Consider the following 17,939-nt stretch of genomic DNA (forward strand, 5'->3'; position numbering starts at 1 on the left):
GCGCGGGGCGCCTGGGGACGTGGTTGCTGTTCCTCCCGCTCCGGGTGTCGAAGCCCTCCTCAGGTAAGAGCGGTCCGCGCTCCTTCTTCCTCTCTCTACTCCCGCGTCGGCAAGAGCAGCCCGGGTCCGGCCCTGGCTCTCGTCCTGCCCCTAGGGCTCCGCCGGACCTGGGCCGTGCCAAGCCTTCAGCACTGGGCCCTCCGCAGCCGTCGCAGCTGGGCAGGGCTCGTCTCCCGTCCCCTGCCGGCGGAGCCCGGGCCCCTCTGTGCCCCGAGCCCGCCCCGCCGCAGGGCAGCAGCAGCGCGGTCGGTGGCCGCTGCTCGGCCCGCCGCGGTCCCGCCGCCAGGGACCGGCGAGGGGTTGCTGCTGTGTCCGATGCGTCTTGTCCCGCTGCCTGTCTGTCTTCCGCGGGGAAACCTCTCCCGTCCTCTTTCCGTGCAGGGAGGCGGCCGGCGGGGTTAGTGGGGGAGCAGCTCCCGGGCCGATGCTGCTGCCGCGCTGGGAGATGCGTCTCTACGGGCTCCTCGCCGTGGGCTCTCACCTCTACGGTTTCTACGAAGCGCACCAGGTGTCTCAAAGTAAGTCTGCAGCGGAGATGTGCTCCCTTCTGCAGCGCATCCTGCCCGCGGCTGGTGAGGCTGCTCAGCTTGAGTTGTCCTCTCTGGGTTGGTTTCTGCTTTGCTCCTCTGCAAGGAGCACCTGTGTTCTTCCTGGCTGTGAACTAGTCCTGTGTGAGGAAGAGGTGGTCATGTACTAGCTGGGATGAGAGCTTTGTCCCAAGGCTTTTCTGCCTCAGGTGCTGGGAAGGCCCTTGGCAGTGGTGTCCTGGCACTTGGTTATTCGGGAACTTGTGAGGGAGACCTTTGAAGCTCAGCTGCTCAGATGGGGGAAGTTTAGTGAAGTTGTGTCTGAATTTTTTTTGAGTGCTCACACCTGCAGCTCCTTGGAGGTGGGTGGTTCTGAAACAGCTGTGCCTCCTGATGGTGCTTGCTGGGGATTGAACCTGGAGAGGCTTCAGGGCAGGTGGGTGCTTCCCTGCCTGGAGCTCTGGGTTGTCTGTGCAGCTTTGAGGTTGGTTTGTTTCCAAACAAACACCTGTGTTTTGTGTAGCCTCTTATTATCTGCTATGGTAGGTTGGTTTATTTCCAAACAAACACCTGTGTTTTGTGTAGCCTCTCATTATCTGCTATGGTGGGTTGGTTTTGGTTCAATGTGGCTGCATAGTGCAGAGGAGGGGTGAGGTTTTGAACAACTTAAAGACAATTTGTAAATGGAAAAAAGTTGTGTTCTGGCACACTAATATTTTAAGGGGAAAAAAAGGGAGTATTATCTAATAAAAGTAAAGCTAGTTAGAGAGCCTTAGGGAAATGTGTATTTTATCTTGTTGGGTTTAATTAGTAAGGTGTTCTACAGTAGTGACCCTAGCTGACTTTAATAAAGGAACAACAGAAGTGTCAGAAAGGCACTTGCAGGGCAGTGAGGAAAGTGCTGTGTAAATGGGTACAGGGCTGTGCACCTGTGTGTACAGTGTGTCTTCTGTAGAGATGGCAAAAATTTGCATGGGAAGGAGCTCTGGAGGTGGCTTCTCTGAGCAGCTTTGCCCTACTCTGGCTCTACTGGTCACTGTCAGGTTTGTGTGCCCTTTCTGTTCCAGTGAGAGAAACCAGACAGCCCTCAGAAGGGGGAAATAGGAATTAGTGCAGCTCCTGTGTGGTAAAAGGTTGGTCCCTGTCTGCTGCTGCTCCTCTTGCAAGGGGGAATCAAAGCATAAGTTTCTGGGTGGGTCAGTGGCTTTGCCTTTGCTGCAAGGCAGAGCTGTGACCTGGTCAGGTAGGTTACCTGTGGAGCGGTGACATGGTGTCGTGCCCTTTCCTGGCTCCAAGTGTCCCCACTGGCAGAGGCAACACATTCTTGTGTTGTTCTTGAGCAGCAGAAGCCACATCTCTGGTTTTCCTAGCTCTGGCTGCTGTGTCCTTAGCAAAGGTTTGCTTTCTTTGCAGAGTATGAAGCTGTGTTGGATAGAAGGTTTGGGCTGGAACCAGGGACTCTCTTTCGAGGCCTCAAGAAGGTAGGATGAGTGACTAATACTAGCATTGCTTATTTTGTGTCTCTGTCCCCTTTGATCTCCTGAGCTTCTGGTCTAGCTTCAGAGGTTTGTAGTAACTTTGCAGATTCAGATACTCATGGTTAAGTTTGGTCTGTTTCTAATGAGGAAAAGGGACTTCCCAGGTGTGCCTAGGTCTGAGAATCATAACCGAAGTTTTGTTTCTCTTATTGATCCCCGGCCTAAGTGTGCCTCCTTCGTTACATCACTTAATAACCCTCTGTTTTTCTGTTTGGTCTTAAAAGCTATGATCACCCTTGATGTTTCCTGCAGCCCTTTTTTCGTGTCACTGGCTGGTTTGGATAATACTTAACATCAGTGAACGTGTTTTCTTCTTTGTTACCTTGTAGTCCAGAATAGAGGATAACAGATTTTAGGGGCATAAGGGCTTAAATAAACGATTGGTCTTAAAGAAAAAAAGAAAAAATCTAAGAAAACTAGGGCCTCTCTGCCTCAAACCAAAAAATGACCGAACACCTCCCACCTTGCTTGTGTTTGACCTCACGTCCTTTTGAAGAAGTGCAGCTAATGCATGCAGCTAATATTGAGTATGATCTACACAAGACCAGGAATGCATATCTGTGGAAGTATTTTGGTGTTGAGGCCCACCGTCACTGATGGTAAGGGACCCTTGACATGTGTTTTTGAGAAAGTCATAAAGCAGTTGTAGACATGAACTTTTAGTGGGGCTCTGTGTGAGACAAGGGGCTACCAGCTGATCCCTCTTACTTCACTTAGGTAAAAACCTACCTAGGCTTTGTTGAAACAAGGAATGAAGCTTCTCTTCCAGCAAGGTGTCTTTTCACCCAAGAATTCCTTAGGAGAGGTGAGGGGCATGTGCATGGAAAGCTGTGCTGTGCTTCTCTGTTGCCTGTCTTAAAAGGTTGATGGAAAGTGGGGAAAAAAAAAAAATCTTGGTTAAACTTTGAGTTAAATATAATCTAAAACTCTGTCAGTGTGTGTTTTCTTTTTCTGTCTGAAGTGAAAAAATACAATTTAAAGTTAAAAGGATCAGGGCAAGCAGAGGTGTGAATTTGCTGGGTTTGAAGAGATGGTCAGGAACAGTAGTAGCAGCTTAATTTGTTGTTTCCTAAGAAGCTTCTCAACAGTGAATAAAAGCAAGGATGTGTTGGACTGAGGAGCCCCTGAGAAGTGGGACTCTTGTTCCTGGTTGCATCTCTGTGTAGTCACTAGCCTGTTTCCCATGTCCTGGTGCAGAGGGATGTGTGGTTGCCTCGCTACCCGCTTTATGGTTAGAAAACTCCCATGGCATTTGTGGGGAAAGGCGGTGATTGCTGCTTGGTCAGGTTCGGTGCTAGCATGGGGGCCTAGGAGCCGTGATGCCATCTAAAACTCTTTTTCTGAATTTCACACCACTGCAAGTCAAAAAGGAGCTGTCAGAGCTCACCTCTGTAAGTGATGAGACTGTATTGCTGAAGCCAGATTTTCCCCAGATGCTGATTTCTGTGGTGTTGGGTAAGAGACCTAGTGTGTTATGGAGACATTTCCTTATCTTGTAAGGATGTGCTTTTGTGACCAGTTCCCTTGATGCTCCAGGATCCCATTGACTTTGAGTGGAGCTACTGGATCGAATGGGGAAAGGAACGTATAATGTGGCTTCTGGCTGGTCACCTGCTGGTATCACAAGTGTCCAGGCTCTTGATGGAGAAGGTATGTATGGATTTTCTTCACAGCAGGGAGTCTATGGGGTTTCAGCTTACTCTGGGTGTGGGAAACTCAGCACTGAGGCTACTGAGTATGGGAAACTGTTCTGTGGGGTGAATTGCGTGAGTGGGTGTGTAATGATGCACAGGTGAGAGCAAAGACATAAGTTGCCTTAGGTCTGTCTTTGGACACTTCAGCCTCCAACCCTTGAAAGTGTGTGCTTTGTTGTGCCATTAACCAGCATAATTTGTCCTGTACACAAAAGGCAGGTATGGTTATTCCTTTCCAGTACTGTAAAGTGACGACTGCTTGGGTTTTGGCATAACTGCATGATTGTGGGAAATGACTAGCATGTTGTGTCACATCTGCTAGTTTGGGGAAGGAAAAGAGAAAGTTATGTTCTCTCCCAGATCAAGGAGGCTGTGGGTTTCACACACACTGCTACAGAAACCCCTTCCTTTCTATCTTTATGGATACAGTTGGGTTTCCCTGTATTTTGTCATATGTGTTCTTAATCTTTTTGGCTACATTTGTTTCTACTATAGACCCTGTGTACCGTAGCACAGATATGCAGTGGTTTTCTTCTCTAGAAATAATAATCTAAAAATTGTTCATTTTTCTTTTTCTCACAGTATAAACCATGGTGCTTGATGGTTTATGGAATGGCTGCCTGCTGGTTGTTACTGGGAATCAAGGGCTTTGCTGTAATTTTGTTACATGCAGCAATTTCATTTGCTGTGGCTCAGTTTCGGCTGTCACTCCTGACATGGTTATCCTCCCTTATCCTGCTGTCCACATTACGCATACCAGCTGTGGAAGAAGCCAAGGTAATGTGGGAAGGATTAATTAAGCATCAGGTGAATTATGGTGCTGTTTGTCTGTTATAGCACCTATCTTGATGACAGAGTGCTATCCCTTCAGTTGATGTAAGCAGAGGATGGCTCAAAACCTTAAGCAGTAGAGCTGCAGTGACTTGTGCTAGAGCTTCTACAGTTAGCAAAGTTGTATTTCTCAGCTGATGCACTGAGACCAAAGTATGTACCTTAATGTGTAAGAGGTGTGACACACCAGGTGTGACAATACTTTACTAGTGTTCTAGTAAACACATTTGTTGTTCTTTGGAGCTAGAATTGTATCAACTTAAGCTGCTGTTCTTTGGGTTTGTATCCAGGAGTTGTTTAATTGAGCCTGAGTGTATTTTATTGGTGACTGCAGGCTTCTGTGTGGAAAGGGAGACTCTAGCACTTGATATGTACAAGACAAGTTGCTTGCTCACAATGGGTTGATGCAACCTCTGTTTTGCTCTTTCTCTAATGGCTTTTGCTGGGCAGTACAGACTTGGGAGAAATGGCTGTGCAGTTGTAAGGAAATGTCCTTGTATTTACTCAGACTAAGGGGAAAAACTGGGTATATGTTTTAAGGCTTGTTGTTCTGATCACAGGGGAAGTGCAGAGGGAAGATGAGTGGGTAGGGTCTCTTTGTGTGGTGCAGACAGCTTTGTGTCTTGCTGAGAGGAGGAAAAGGCCCACTGCAATACAAATGCAAAAAGGAAAAAAAGGCAAACTGTGCTGACATTTCCAAGTTTTTTTTTGATGATGTATGTGTGTGTTGTTGGAAGCAGGTGTGACAGAGTGTCAAAAACTTGATAAAGGCTCAGTAACATCTTTCCAGTCTTGGGCTTTCTTATTTCTTTTAGATCTGAACTGCAGCCTTGGCTTCAGCCCTAGCAGTCCTTTGGCTGTCAGTAGGATTGCCAGCTGGTTTGGATATTGTATTACTGGACCAAACCTGAGGGAGATAATGGCATTCCTGTAAGAAAAGCTCTTCTGCTGTCACAGTTTTTCACAACTTAATATGTTTCTGAAATCAAACTATTGTCTCTTTATGCTGGCTACAGTACCTCTGGAGACCCTTTCTTCATCAACAGCCAGTGCTTGTTGTGTATGCATTAAACAGTGCTGTTCACTTTAGATGCTGGTTTCAGCTGCTGTTTGCTTTAGTTTCTTCCTGCTACCAATGATCCTGAAAATTAGGATCTGGGTGGACATTGCTGTCCTGCCGCATAGAAAACACAGCTTTGCACTGTTGTGTTCTGGCTTTTTGTCTTGCAGAGAAAGTGGTATGACACTGAAAATGAGTATTATCTGCTGCTCTTCACGCTGTCTGTCCGTGGTCTCTTCTGCACTAGCTTCAGCCTGGAGTACTGCTGGCATGGACCTGCCCAGAAGTCATCCCACTCATTCCTGTGGATGCTGGCATATGTGTTTTATTATCCCACATTCCACAATGGACCTCTTATGAATTTTGATGAATTCAGTAAGCAGGTAATGGTAGTTTTAAGATCACACAGTTATAAATTTTCAGTGCATCTGCACCTCAGGTGAATTGGGTGAAGATCTATTGAAGTGCATGGTGATCTCCTTTCAGCTGCCGAATCTAGACACAGACCCTGTATTTTGGGAACAGATAAAGCATGATAGGTTGATTTCTGCCTCCTTCCTGCCCCTGATCTTGAGAGATTTTTTTTTTTAATATCAATCATGAGAAAATGTTAGGTAGACAATTTCATCTAGTTTTCCTTGAGATGCTCTTTTAACCTTGTGTTTTTGTAATGTAGTTTACAAGTAAGCCTGAGATTTTTTTTTTCTGCTTACTTACTTGACAAAAACTGATACAGATGAGACTTTGGAACAGATGGTGTTCCTAATGTTTGTTTGTATCTATCATCCTTTTCTCTGTAAGCATTGAAGTATACTGCATGGAAAAGGGAAGGCTGTAGTTAGAAACCAGTCTTGAGTATTTATGTTTGTATGCTAGTCCTGTCATAATACTGAACTTGCATAGGGATGGTAACTAACACTGAGAATATATTTAGTCAAAATATAATTTCAAAATAAGTCTTTGTATGTAGTGCTTGGGTGGAGAGAGTTTGATTAGGTTCCAGTGTTAGAGAAAGTGGAAAGAAAGCAAAACAGGTTTTGAAGGCTGGGTCATTAATCTTCTCTATCAGGCTCTGATCTCTCTTCCTTCTGAAATAAACATTTTTCCCTCAATGAGGTACTTTGAAAAATAAACCACAAACCTACAGAAAAGGATTTTTCATTCCTGCGTATTTTGACTTCAGTAAAAGCATCTAGAACTGATTCTATAATATTTTTCCTACTTAATGGTGGTGCAAAGTATGTCAGTTTTTACTTAGTCCGTGGAGTTTAAGAACTGTTTGGGTCTCTAAAGCAATCTCTTTTTTTTTTTTTGTCTGACATCATATTCATCCCTTCAACCAGGGAGCCACTGACATGTTGTTACGTTTGGAGAGGACTCATAATTTTAGCATGTAGCTGCTGAGCTGAGTTTTTGTTTTCTTCCATCAGATGGAATAATGTAACATTTTCAGCAGCACCTGCTTATTAACTCTGAAATGTATTTCAGAGTCACAGAAAGCTGCTGGTTTGTGTTAGGAATTCCTGAATACTCCAGTTTCCCTCATGTTGGTGTGAGAACAGCTGATGATTTAACTGGAACACTTCAGACTTCAGCAAGCTGAGCAGCTGCTTTAATGTGAAAGACATACCTATTGTACTGCATGTGTTTTTCTAGTGCCTTGCAGGCTGCTTTTCTGGCCTGCTTCTACATGATTGGGAAACCCCCAGATTTCCATGCTTTATTGCTTTCCTTATTTCTTGCACACTTGAGTAAGAAGCATAATCACCACCCGTAGTATCTATAGCTAATATCATTGGGATAAAGCAGGTGAATGGACATTTAAAACCAAAAACCTACTGTTTCAGTTTATAGAATTTTCTGATCAAGCCTCAGCAAATAGACTGGGCTTTATGGAAGTGAAAAGTGAGATTCTGGTAGACCCCTGAATGACGAGTCATAAGCTCATTTGTCTTTAGTAGCTTTGGAGGAGGCAAGGCTGAATGTTGTTATCCTGAGCTTGGATGTTGTAGGAAAAGTCCATATAAACTTGCATAGAAACTGAGGTAACTTTAACTGTTTTGTAGCTTCTGAAGTGTGTTCAACTATATTTTTGTACCTGTAGCAGGAGGAGAGTTTGTTTTTTGTTTGTTTGTTTTTTTTTTTTTAAGGAATGTTTTAGAAGACCAGTGAATTACCATGTTGAGAGCAGCTTGGGGGTAGCTGGTAGGAAAAAGTGTGTGTGGGGGTATTGCTTTGAAACTGAGTTCATTTGATATGGCTCAGCCAAGACCCCCATATTCTTGGTGTGAGGACAAAAAAAAAGGATTGAGAATAGGATGACTGTATTTGCAGTAAGTTCTCATTTAAATATACACAGACCTCTTTGGCTAAAGCAATAAAGATGGGCCAAACTGAACAACCTTAATGTGTTTCTCGTTGGTGTTTGCTAAAGTGCATTGTCAGAGCTCTTACCTGAGCCAGAGGATGTTGCTTTGACAGGTGAGGCTGGAGAAGGGTTTTGAAGTTTGCACTGCCCAGCAGTTGATTCAATGTGTGCAACAGAAACAGTGTCTATTTCTGCTATCAGAAAAGACCACCTGCAGAACCCCTTCACTGAAGCTGAGACGAGTGCTCCTGCTGAGCACACTGGAAAGCAGGAGTCCTGGACTTGGAGAAACTGCTGTATGGCCTAAAGAGCATAATACAAATGCTGGCAGTTGGCATCTCTTGCCAGGCAAAAATAAGAGACTGTGACACTTAATCAATGGCCTTGTTGAATTCTTGGACTGAAGCACATCATAGAGTTCTAGTCATGGGCTTGAATGCGTGTTGTGCAAAACCCTATGATGGTAGTCTCCAAGCTTTCATCAAATAGGTAGAATTGAATGTTCAAAATGGGTGTCCTGCTTCATTTGTAAGTGAGCAGAGCTTAACTGCATGTTAGCTGTGCTGTGTGCTGGCAATTAGGGGTTTTGTTTGTGCAGGTGGGTTGATTGCTATTCTTGTTACATGTGTTTTTGGTGGCTAGTTAGAGACTGGAGGAGATGTGCACATGTGCAATGATAGATGTACAAAATATGACTACATTTTTAGACAATTCTGTTTCTGTTATTAGTTCATATTCTCTTTTACTGTGGAAAGAAGTTAAAATAATAGTATACCAATGTGTTTACTATAGTTAGCAGGGTGTTTGGGATGTCTTGAAGCCTGTCAACTGCAAGCCTTGTCTTATCTGATATTTAACATGCACTTAACTGCCATTTGCTCAGCATGTCATGTAGGTCTTGCTGACCTTGGCAATGCTACAGGAGAAAGATGAAGAATTGTCCTCAAATCTCATGCAGCTGGTAGAGCTGGAGGTATTTTAAGAGTGAGCAGTTGTGTTTTTTAGGACTCCTGCTTGGAAAAGCTTCTCCTTCGTAGCTGTAGTTTCTTTAAACATTTTTTATCTCTAGAGGTTGATCAAGTTACAGGAATTAAAGAAAAGTATCTCATGTTTGGATTCTGTTCAGGTTAACAGCATTTGCCTGGCCTTTTCTACAGCACTTTGGTGCAGTATATGTTCACATTTGGCTTCTTGTTGATTTCTCCTGCTTGCCAAGATTGAGAATGGGCAGACCAGCCTCCCTCGAGTATGTCAGAAATTTCCAAATAGTGTAGTCAAATGGTCCCTTAGTAATAATAATGAATAGCAAGTGAAATTGTAAAAAGTTCTCAGGATGAGTATTTAAGTAAAAGTCAGTTATGTACCATATAACCTCTTTGGGTCTCTTCTTTAGATGAGGAGACAAGAAACCTTCAGTTTGAAGACCAATCTCGGCATCCTAATTATGGGGGTAATTCGTATTATCTTTTGGTGGTGCCTGGCTGAGCTGATGATTCACCTCATGTATATCCATGCTCTCTACAGCAGTGTTCCACCTTTGGAAGCTGCATCATACTGGGCCTTGGGTGAGTATAGAAACAATAGCAGAAATCTTCCTTCTCCCTCCACTTCAGGAACCCCAGTCCACTTCTCTTTTATGTCCATCTGTAGGTACTTGTGAATAGTACATTATGGCTGGTTGCTGTCAGAAAGGTAGTGTACAGACATAATATAACAAGTAGATCTCATAGGAAGCTCACAGTTGAACTTATTGAGCTGCTTCCTAAGTTAAAAAAATATTCTGTATTTTTTTCAATATAAAGTGTGTCTAAACTTTGGTTTAAAGTAGCTTCCCTCCAATAAAGTTATAGAAGCTTAAAACAAAAAGGTTAGTTTTAGTAGGAGGAGAGGAGATGTTAAGAATTAAAGTGCTTATTGATCTCCCTCTGTTTGATGTTTCTAGTTTGTATTCATGTTGAAAGTTAACATGACAGTACTCGGGAAATAAGAGAGGGAAGGAATTACAAAGTGACCTGGAAGTAGCAGTCAGTGCCATTCAGTTCTGTATTCCTGCTTGACTTCTTCTTCTTCTGCCCCTTCCAGCCTTCTGCTATTTCATTAAAATGCTTAACTATGGGGAAAAAGTGAGTGCTGGCGAATGTAGCATAAAACAGCAAGGGCTTTGGGTGCTGGCATGTGGGTAGACATAGGCTAATCTGTAAGCGACTGGTGTATGTGGTCGGTTTGATTTTTCCACTGTCCTGCTATGTGTATCACCAGGTAGGAGAAATGCAAGCAGAGAAACCCCAGGCCCTTAAAACTGGGTTCTGAAAAAGCCAATTGCTGGATTGAAGGAGAAGCCTCTTACTGTACCAGCAAGTAACAGGAATTGATACACACACACTGGTATGGTCCCATCAAGCATTCATTTGAGATCATGGATGATTAGCAGTGTATGTGTTGGAGGACACTGGTGTATTGGACTCTGGTCAGTAGAGGGCAATGTGTGTGCTCTGTATGCTTATATATGTATATGCACATATATGCACTTAAAAATGATATTTCAAAATATATATTATATATAAAAAAGAGTGAGAGCAGAAAGTGAGAGGTTTGCCTCTGTGGTTTGTTCTACCCCTCCTCACTCAGTCACTGTTTACAAAGTGGATTCTGAGTTTTCATCTGTTCTAAGTGTCAGTTCATTGATGAATTAAACCTGTTAGCTCCTGGTGTTGACTGTATGTCTGACAAAACGCTTTGATGTGTTACTGAGGATGTGGAACTTCATACGTGGTGGCCATTGAATAAGGCAGGCAAGGCTATGGAGTTGAGGACAAAATATTCCAGCTTTGGTGTTACTGGCAGGTTTCTCCCTCACTTATGACTACCAATGTTGATTTTAAAAAAAGAGGAGGGGGAGGTGGAAAAACTTACTCTCCGGACAACAGCCAAGTAGGCTGTATATTTATTTGATGAAATCAAGTGTTATATCTGAAGAATTAAAATGCATTTTGAACAGATAAAATGCCTTGAAGCAACAGGTGATGAAAGCCAGTGTTAAAGCAAGCTTGGACTGTAAAGCTGCCTGATTAAAATATGATCATTTGAATTTAAACAAGTCCTCTGTGGAGAGGTGTTCAAAGTATAACCCTACTGTCATTGAGCTTTGTCTTTCTAGTAATTAAAGCAATGTTTAAATATTATAGTGCAAATGAGATTGAGGCAGAAGTTTGTCACTTCTTAAAATGTTTTGTCTGCAGGTTTTATCACAATGATTTTACTGGTCTCCTTAGAGCCGAACAAGTGACAGGGCTGCTGTTGTGACTTTCTTTAGGGAGCCACTGATGTGAGTAAGAGTACTGGTGATATTTTTCTATTGATCTTTATGGATCTTACTATGCCTCTACACTAGTTCTTGTACAGAGCCACACACTCCCCCCAGTTATTTTGCATTATTTGTTTCACCAGTTTCATCAGATAATAGTCTTGACACCAAGGAAGGAGCTTGTTGTTGACTTGGGAGGATTAACCACATGGTATAGTAACCTTTCTGCACTGCTGAGGTTATTTGTTTGCTTTGTGTTTCCCCTTTAACTACAGCAGCTTCAAAGCAGCACGAAGCATCTCCTTGTATTGTGATGCCTGGCTGCTTTGATAGCCTGGTAAACTTAGGGGAAAGGATGTGAGGCTGTTTTGCAATCAGCTGTAATCAGCCCTGATTGGGGAGGCTATAACTGCTTCTCCATTTTTCTTCTGGATTATTTTTGAGCAATGAGCAATAAATTCCAGCGGTGCAGGTAAAGACAAACGTGCTAAGAGATTTGACATCTTACGGGCCATGATGATGGTCAGCGTACACCTCAGAAGTGTGAAGGTACACAATGTTCTCTATTGCTTTGTGTGGTGTTCCTGTGAGGTGAGACTGCAAAGAAATGGAAAAAAGAAAATTAAAACCAACCAAAACAAACAAAAAGCCTAAACCAAACCCTGAGTTGCAGTGCTTGTTTAAAAATGCCAGTGTACAACATTAATAAATGTGCATGGCTATAAATGACAAGGCAGAAGTGCTGAAGTTACATAACTGGGTACATACAGGTATTAACTGAAGAAAAAATAGTACCTGGGAGAATGTGCTACCAAACAGTAAGAGAAGTATTTTCCCATGTGTGGAAGGAATTAGGCAAATGAGTTTCTAGAAGCAGCAATATACCAAATGGTGCATGCGTGGTTTTGATGCCTGTGTATTTTACTGTTACAAAGATGCAAGCTGCATCCGGTATCACTCTTTGTGTTCATTAGCTACTGTTAGTACACTTTGTGAATTGTGTAGTGTTTCTTTTTTAAAACTTTTAAAAATGTAAAAACTTGTGTCATTTTGCAACTAAACCAAAGATCCTCTTAGGTCAAATGTTCGGGTTCCTTTCTCCATGCCCTTTACAAGCCAGTGCCTGCATCACTGTCACAGCACTCTTGGCATATAGGTTATGTTACCTCATTCCTTCCAGTTCACTTGCAAATGCCTAGTTTGTGTGTTCTACTCTTCTGAATGCGAACATGTCACAGTTGATGTAGAGTTTCTCATTTTCTAGAGGAAGCCGCGTTCTGTCCCAGATAACCCAGCTGGGCTGTGTGTTTCTCATGACGTGTTACCACAGTGTTTCAAAGGCTTGGAGGGCATTGCTTACCCTTTGCTTGTTGAATATCCTCCAGTTCCTTTATTGGCTATGTAATCTGGGTAGATGAGGCCTGTCTCTTGGATAAACAATGATGTGGCACATGCTCTGCTCTGTTGTTGTTGTTGTACTATGGATGGAAGAACTGTTGTCTTTTCCAACATGTTCTTGAGGCTTCTGCAGCTGAATGACAGATACACTGACTTTATGTAGTAACAGGGAGCTCAACAGCACTAGTTTAAAGATCTTAAATAACTGCTCTGTTTTTTTTCTTCACTGTGACAACGTAAGCATATCAATGGTAGCATTCACTCTGTTGGGGTACAGTCATTATATAGAAACTGGAATGGATGATGAGTGTTGCTAATTTGTGTGTTGTCTGATTCTGAAAATGCAGAAGTTAAATGCTGCCTATGTTTTCCTTATGAGGCTTCGTATTTAGCCTGCAGCACCATTTACTTATCTCTGCCCATCTGAGGAGAGCTTCATGTCAGTCTGACAAGGTATAAGGAATGATGAAAGCCAGAATTTTGCATGAGAATGTATTGTCTAACACCATCGGTGCACTGGATTAATCCAGGATACTAATAGGTATTGTTACTGTGAAAATATATTTGACGAGGAATCTGTATATACATGCTTTGTCAGAGGTGTGTGTCTGATCAGTACATCTTGTATGTATGTCTCTGCATGCATGATACAAAGCTATGAGTGTTCCGTGGGTTTAATTTATTGGTCTTGGCATGTGCCATTTGCTTGTCCTAGTGAAGCATGCACAAGTTAGTGTGGATTAGCTATCGCTGTTTTAATTATTAACTAGGCTCTAGTACTCCAAAAGGGTGTTTATTTTCTTGTCAGCAGTATGTAAGTCAATCTGGAATGATATGATCTGTTCAAAGGTGGAGAGCAACCTATTTTAATCTGTAGTTGATTTCATGTTTTGATTTGTTAAAAGAAGAAATGTTGTGTAAGTGCCTGTTTGAAAGTGAGACCTTCAGAGTAGTCTGTGTGAGTTGGATGTAGGATGCTGGTTTTGATGTGGTGTGGTTCTTTTTCTAATAAATCTATAGATAAGAAATGGATTTCCAAGTTCATTTTAAGAAGCAGGTAGTGGTTTGCTATTGAAATTAGATTGTCTGTGCATCTGTCTGAATGGTAACGAAATACTAAGAGTAATATGACTTCTTTTTTTATCCATTCTGTAAGGTAATAAGGCAAATCTGATTAATAATTGTCATCTTTATGTCTGTTTTGAAAACTGGAAATACGAACATGAATCAGAAAAATTAGTAAGACTTTATTCTCTAAAATATTGAGTTGTTCGCTGCTTTATAGAAAGAAGTGGGGAGAGGGAAGTAAATTTTTAATAAGCTTTCCCGCAGGCTAAACTTCCAGTTTAGTATTGGCAATTAACCTACTTTTATGACTGCTTTTTTTACTCATGTTGTGGCTTAACCCCAGCCGGCAACTGAACACCACACAACTGCTTGATCACTCTCCTGGTGGGACTGGAAGGGTAGAAGTGAGAACTCATGGGTTGAGATGGAGTATATTAGGTAAAACAAAAGCCGTGTGCACAAGCAAAGCAAAACAAGGGATTAATTCACTGCTTCCCATGGGCAGGGAGGTGTGCAGCCATCTCCAGGACAGCCAGGCTCCATCCTGTGTTATGGTTACTTGGGAAGACAAACACCATTGCTCCAATCACCCCACCCTTCTTCCTTCACTCAGCTTTTGATTGCTGAGCATGTTAGTTAACAGTAATAACAACTTAGATGTATGTTGTTAGAGATGGTGAAAATGCCCCTTTTTTTCTTGAAACTTGTGTATTATAACTGTATCTGAGAATGTGTAATCTTTTGTTGTTGGATTTAAAATCAAATATATTGATTTTTTTGGGGGAGGGTTTCAAGAGGGTGGTGGTCTGTGTCTATAAATCTGTCTTTCTGTCATGCACAGCCAAAGGATTTTGAATTTTACCAGTGCACATACAGCTGTGATCTTCATAATCAGTTAGTGTGGGTATCAGCATTCAGCTCTCCAATGAAATTTGTCAGAAAGGAAATGAGAAACTGAATGAGAAGGGAATTAAAGCAGAAAGTTGGCTGTATAGATGATTTAGCAGTAATCTAATGTATGGCTAATTGGCTCGTATTCAGATTGTGCTTCTGATTGTTTGTTTTTCTCTGGGGAAGAATGTTACTGAATACTAGATGACTGCTTCCCTTGAAGGAAAATACCATAAGCTTCATGTCTAGGTATTTTGTTCTAACATCACTTTTTATCTTGTGTGGCACAACTATGTCTTATATCGTGCACATGGAACGTGATATTAAAACTAAAAATGTTGGATTGTAGCAGCAACATTCTGGCCATGTGTAGGCCAGCAGGAGTTCTGCAATTTACATTATTAGTGCCAGAACTTCACCCTAGGTTGTTACATATTAGATGAATTTTTAATGTTTAACCTTTCATTGTCATCCATAATATACGATGATTTAGATTTTCAGAGACGTGTACTGCTGGAGTCAGGTTGAAAACTTTGTCTCCAATGAAAGTCTACTGGGAGACTTTAAAATTACATTAAATATATAAAGTACTGCAGTTAAATCACAAGTTAGTTAATATCAGTGAGGGGAAGCAAAACACTGGAAAAGAACATGATATAACAATTGTGGGTTTTATATATATATAAAATATATTTTTAATATATATATACATATATAAAATTTATATATATATCTGCTTTGAAGTTATAATAATTTTATTTTCCCTTGCTTGGGATTAGATTGTGTTTGTATCAACTGTTGGTCAGATGGAAAAGTTCACTAAAGTCAGTGGAACTTTTAGAAGGAGTAAACTCTCACCGGTTTCTGTGAAGGTGTTGGTCTCTGCTCTTCACTGATTTTTTTTTTTTCTTATGATTAGTGGCCAAATACCATGTAAAATATTATTTTTAATAATCTTGCTTTATTTGTAATGCAGTCTAAATTTTTTACTTGTATCAGTAATAACTTTGAAAATAGTCGATATGATTTTCATCTCACAGCTGTGCTAGGTGCCAAAATTTCTCCTTCGTAAATCAGGCAGCTAGAGCATCTTAAGGGAGACCTTTGTCCCATGGATTTGAAAACTGAAATAAGCCTTAAGCATTATGTCAAGTGGAGTTGCAGACTTTCCATGCCTTGGCTGCAGCAGGAGGGATCTTGGGGAGTGTTTTGGGGAACACATATAATCTGACAGTACATGGAATGTTTGTGGAGCTATTAAAATAAGCTGCAAAGATAACCATTGTTTATACCTGTTCTGCAGGAAGAAGTGAGGAGTGGTTGGTTGGGTTTTTTCAAAGATAAAAAAGAGTATTGTCTCTGTGGTGAATGCTCATCACTTACATCAGTATGTTCTGATTTTTTTTTAGCTCAATGTAAGTCAGTGTTTGCTTTTCATAGCAGTTAATACCCACAGTCCAAAGATATTTTTAAGTGGAACTACAGATAATAACTTATGCCTTTACATTGGAATGATGGTATTATTTTGTGTGTGTGCCTAAAGTCATAATTGCATGAGCCTGTGTCCTATAGCTGTTAAAAAAGTTGGTATTGTGTATCACATCAGCTGATGTGCTTGCTTTAGTTCTTTGAATAATGGCTGTTTGGAAGTAATCAGCATTAACAGGTTTTAAAAGTATTTCAGGACTTGTTTAAGGTATGATATTTTTTTTTTCTTTTAGGTGGCCTGGCTTTAGCTCAAGTGCTATTTTTTTATGTGAAATACCTGGTTCTATATGGCATTCCTGCCCTCCTCCTCCAAATGGATGGACTGAAGCCTCCAGCTCTGCCTTGCTGTGTGAGCCTCATGCACAGTTTCACTAAAATGTGGAGGTCAGTCATTATTGCTTCTCAGACAGCTTATTACTGATATATGACAGTGAGAGTATGAGAACATGCATGTGTGTGCTCATGGGCACATACACGTTCGCTTTTGTGTCCTTGTGCTTTTTCCTTCACCCCTGTGATTTGTCTTTTGTTCTTTCTAAATGAATTTCAATTTGGTTGCCTTTTTTCACACTGCAGAGGGTAGCGGCAAGTGCCTCTTTCAGCGTTTTTATCCTCTTAAATATTAGAATTAGACTCAGCCTACTCAGCTTCACTAAACAGCAATAATTTTTTCCAGATATCTATTAAATGGCTCATTTTTCAGTCTTGGTATAAAACCCACATATCAACTAGATATCCCTCTAGAGAAGGGAAATAAATGCTTGATTAATCACCCTGCAAAGAAACCTGTAGTTATAAGACTTTAATATGTAGAGTCATGCGGTGAAGTCTTCAACACATTAAAAATACTTCAAAAAACGGTGGCTTTTTATAATGTACGATGACTTTCTCAAACAGTACAATATTTCACAAAAAAATATCATTTTGAATCTTACAGTTGCCCTAAATCAGTGATCACTGAAGTATTTTCCCTGAGAACTCCCTCCCAGGTGGATTCTGCTTGATGTTCAGCCTGTGTGTAACACTGGATTCACTTTTCCCTTCCCTTGTTTTCCTCTCCACTATCTCTAGTTCCCCCAGTCTGTGGAATGCTGTGCCCCAGACTTCTAGAAGCTTGACATAAAATGATTTAGACTTGTGAGCTTTTTAGTGCGGAGCTTAACACAATGGTGCTTACCCCATTTGATCTCTGACTACTATGCAGTATTAATAAAGCTTTTTCATTTTATTCATAGAACAGCAAGCCTGGTATTATCAGAGCTTCATTTTAATTTTAGTTTTGTCTTGATGCTAGTTGTAACAAGAAAGCTTTATAGTTTATACTAGCTGGCAACTGTAGATAAGTAATATTCAAAAAAGTGCAGTGGAAATAGAGTACAGAAAACAAATGAACTGTTAAAAATTATTTGAGCTACTAGCAAATGCCTCTGTTCAAAATCTCTTCTGGAGCTTGAACTGAACTTATGACCTACAGAGTTAATATAGAAATCTGTGGCTTTTACCAGGCACTCTCCTGAGAACAGAATCTTCACTCCCAGCTATTATTCTAGGGAATCTGTGTATTGCTCTGGAGGTGCCAAACAGAATCATAAAATCTTTTTGGCAGGAAAAAACCTTTAAGGTCATCAAGTCCAACTGTTAACCTAGCACTGTCAAGTTCACTGCTAAACCATGTTCCTAGGAACATCATTTACATGTCTTTTAAACAGCTC

At 41.4% G+C, this 17,939-nt stretch overlaps 1 protein-coding gene across 1 annotated transcript in view; it reads left to right on the forward strand.

Moving 5' to 3' along the window:
• Positions 1 to 484: 484 nt before the first annotated feature.
• HHAT (hedgehog acyltransferase) overlaps positions 485 to 17,939 on the forward strand; it is a gene marked incomplete at both ends in the record, with an annotated part of 150,751 nt that continues 133,296 nt past the window's right edge. Inside the window, 7 exons of the mRNA XM_080341463.1 lie at positions 485 to 578; positions 2,001 to 2,068; positions 3,662 to 3,775; positions 4,402 to 4,596; positions 5,881 to 6,093; positions 9,472 to 9,643; positions 16,461 to 16,611. Coding sequence (XP_080197589.1) covers positions 485 to 578; positions 2,001 to 2,068; positions 3,662 to 3,775; positions 4,402 to 4,596; positions 5,881 to 6,093; positions 9,472 to 9,643; positions 16,461 to 16,611 — 1,007 coding nt within the window. The remainder of the gene's footprint in view (positions 579 to 2,000; positions 2,069 to 3,661; positions 3,776 to 4,401; positions 4,597 to 5,880; positions 6,094 to 9,471; positions 9,644 to 16,460; positions 16,612 to 17,939) is intronic.

Source organism: Nesoenas mayeri (assembly GCF_963082525.1).
Source record: "Nesoenas mayeri genome assembly, chromosome: 3".
Classification (NCBI taxonomy): domain Eukaryota; kingdom Metazoa; phylum Chordata; class Aves; order Columbiformes; family Columbidae; genus Nesoenas; species Nesoenas mayeri.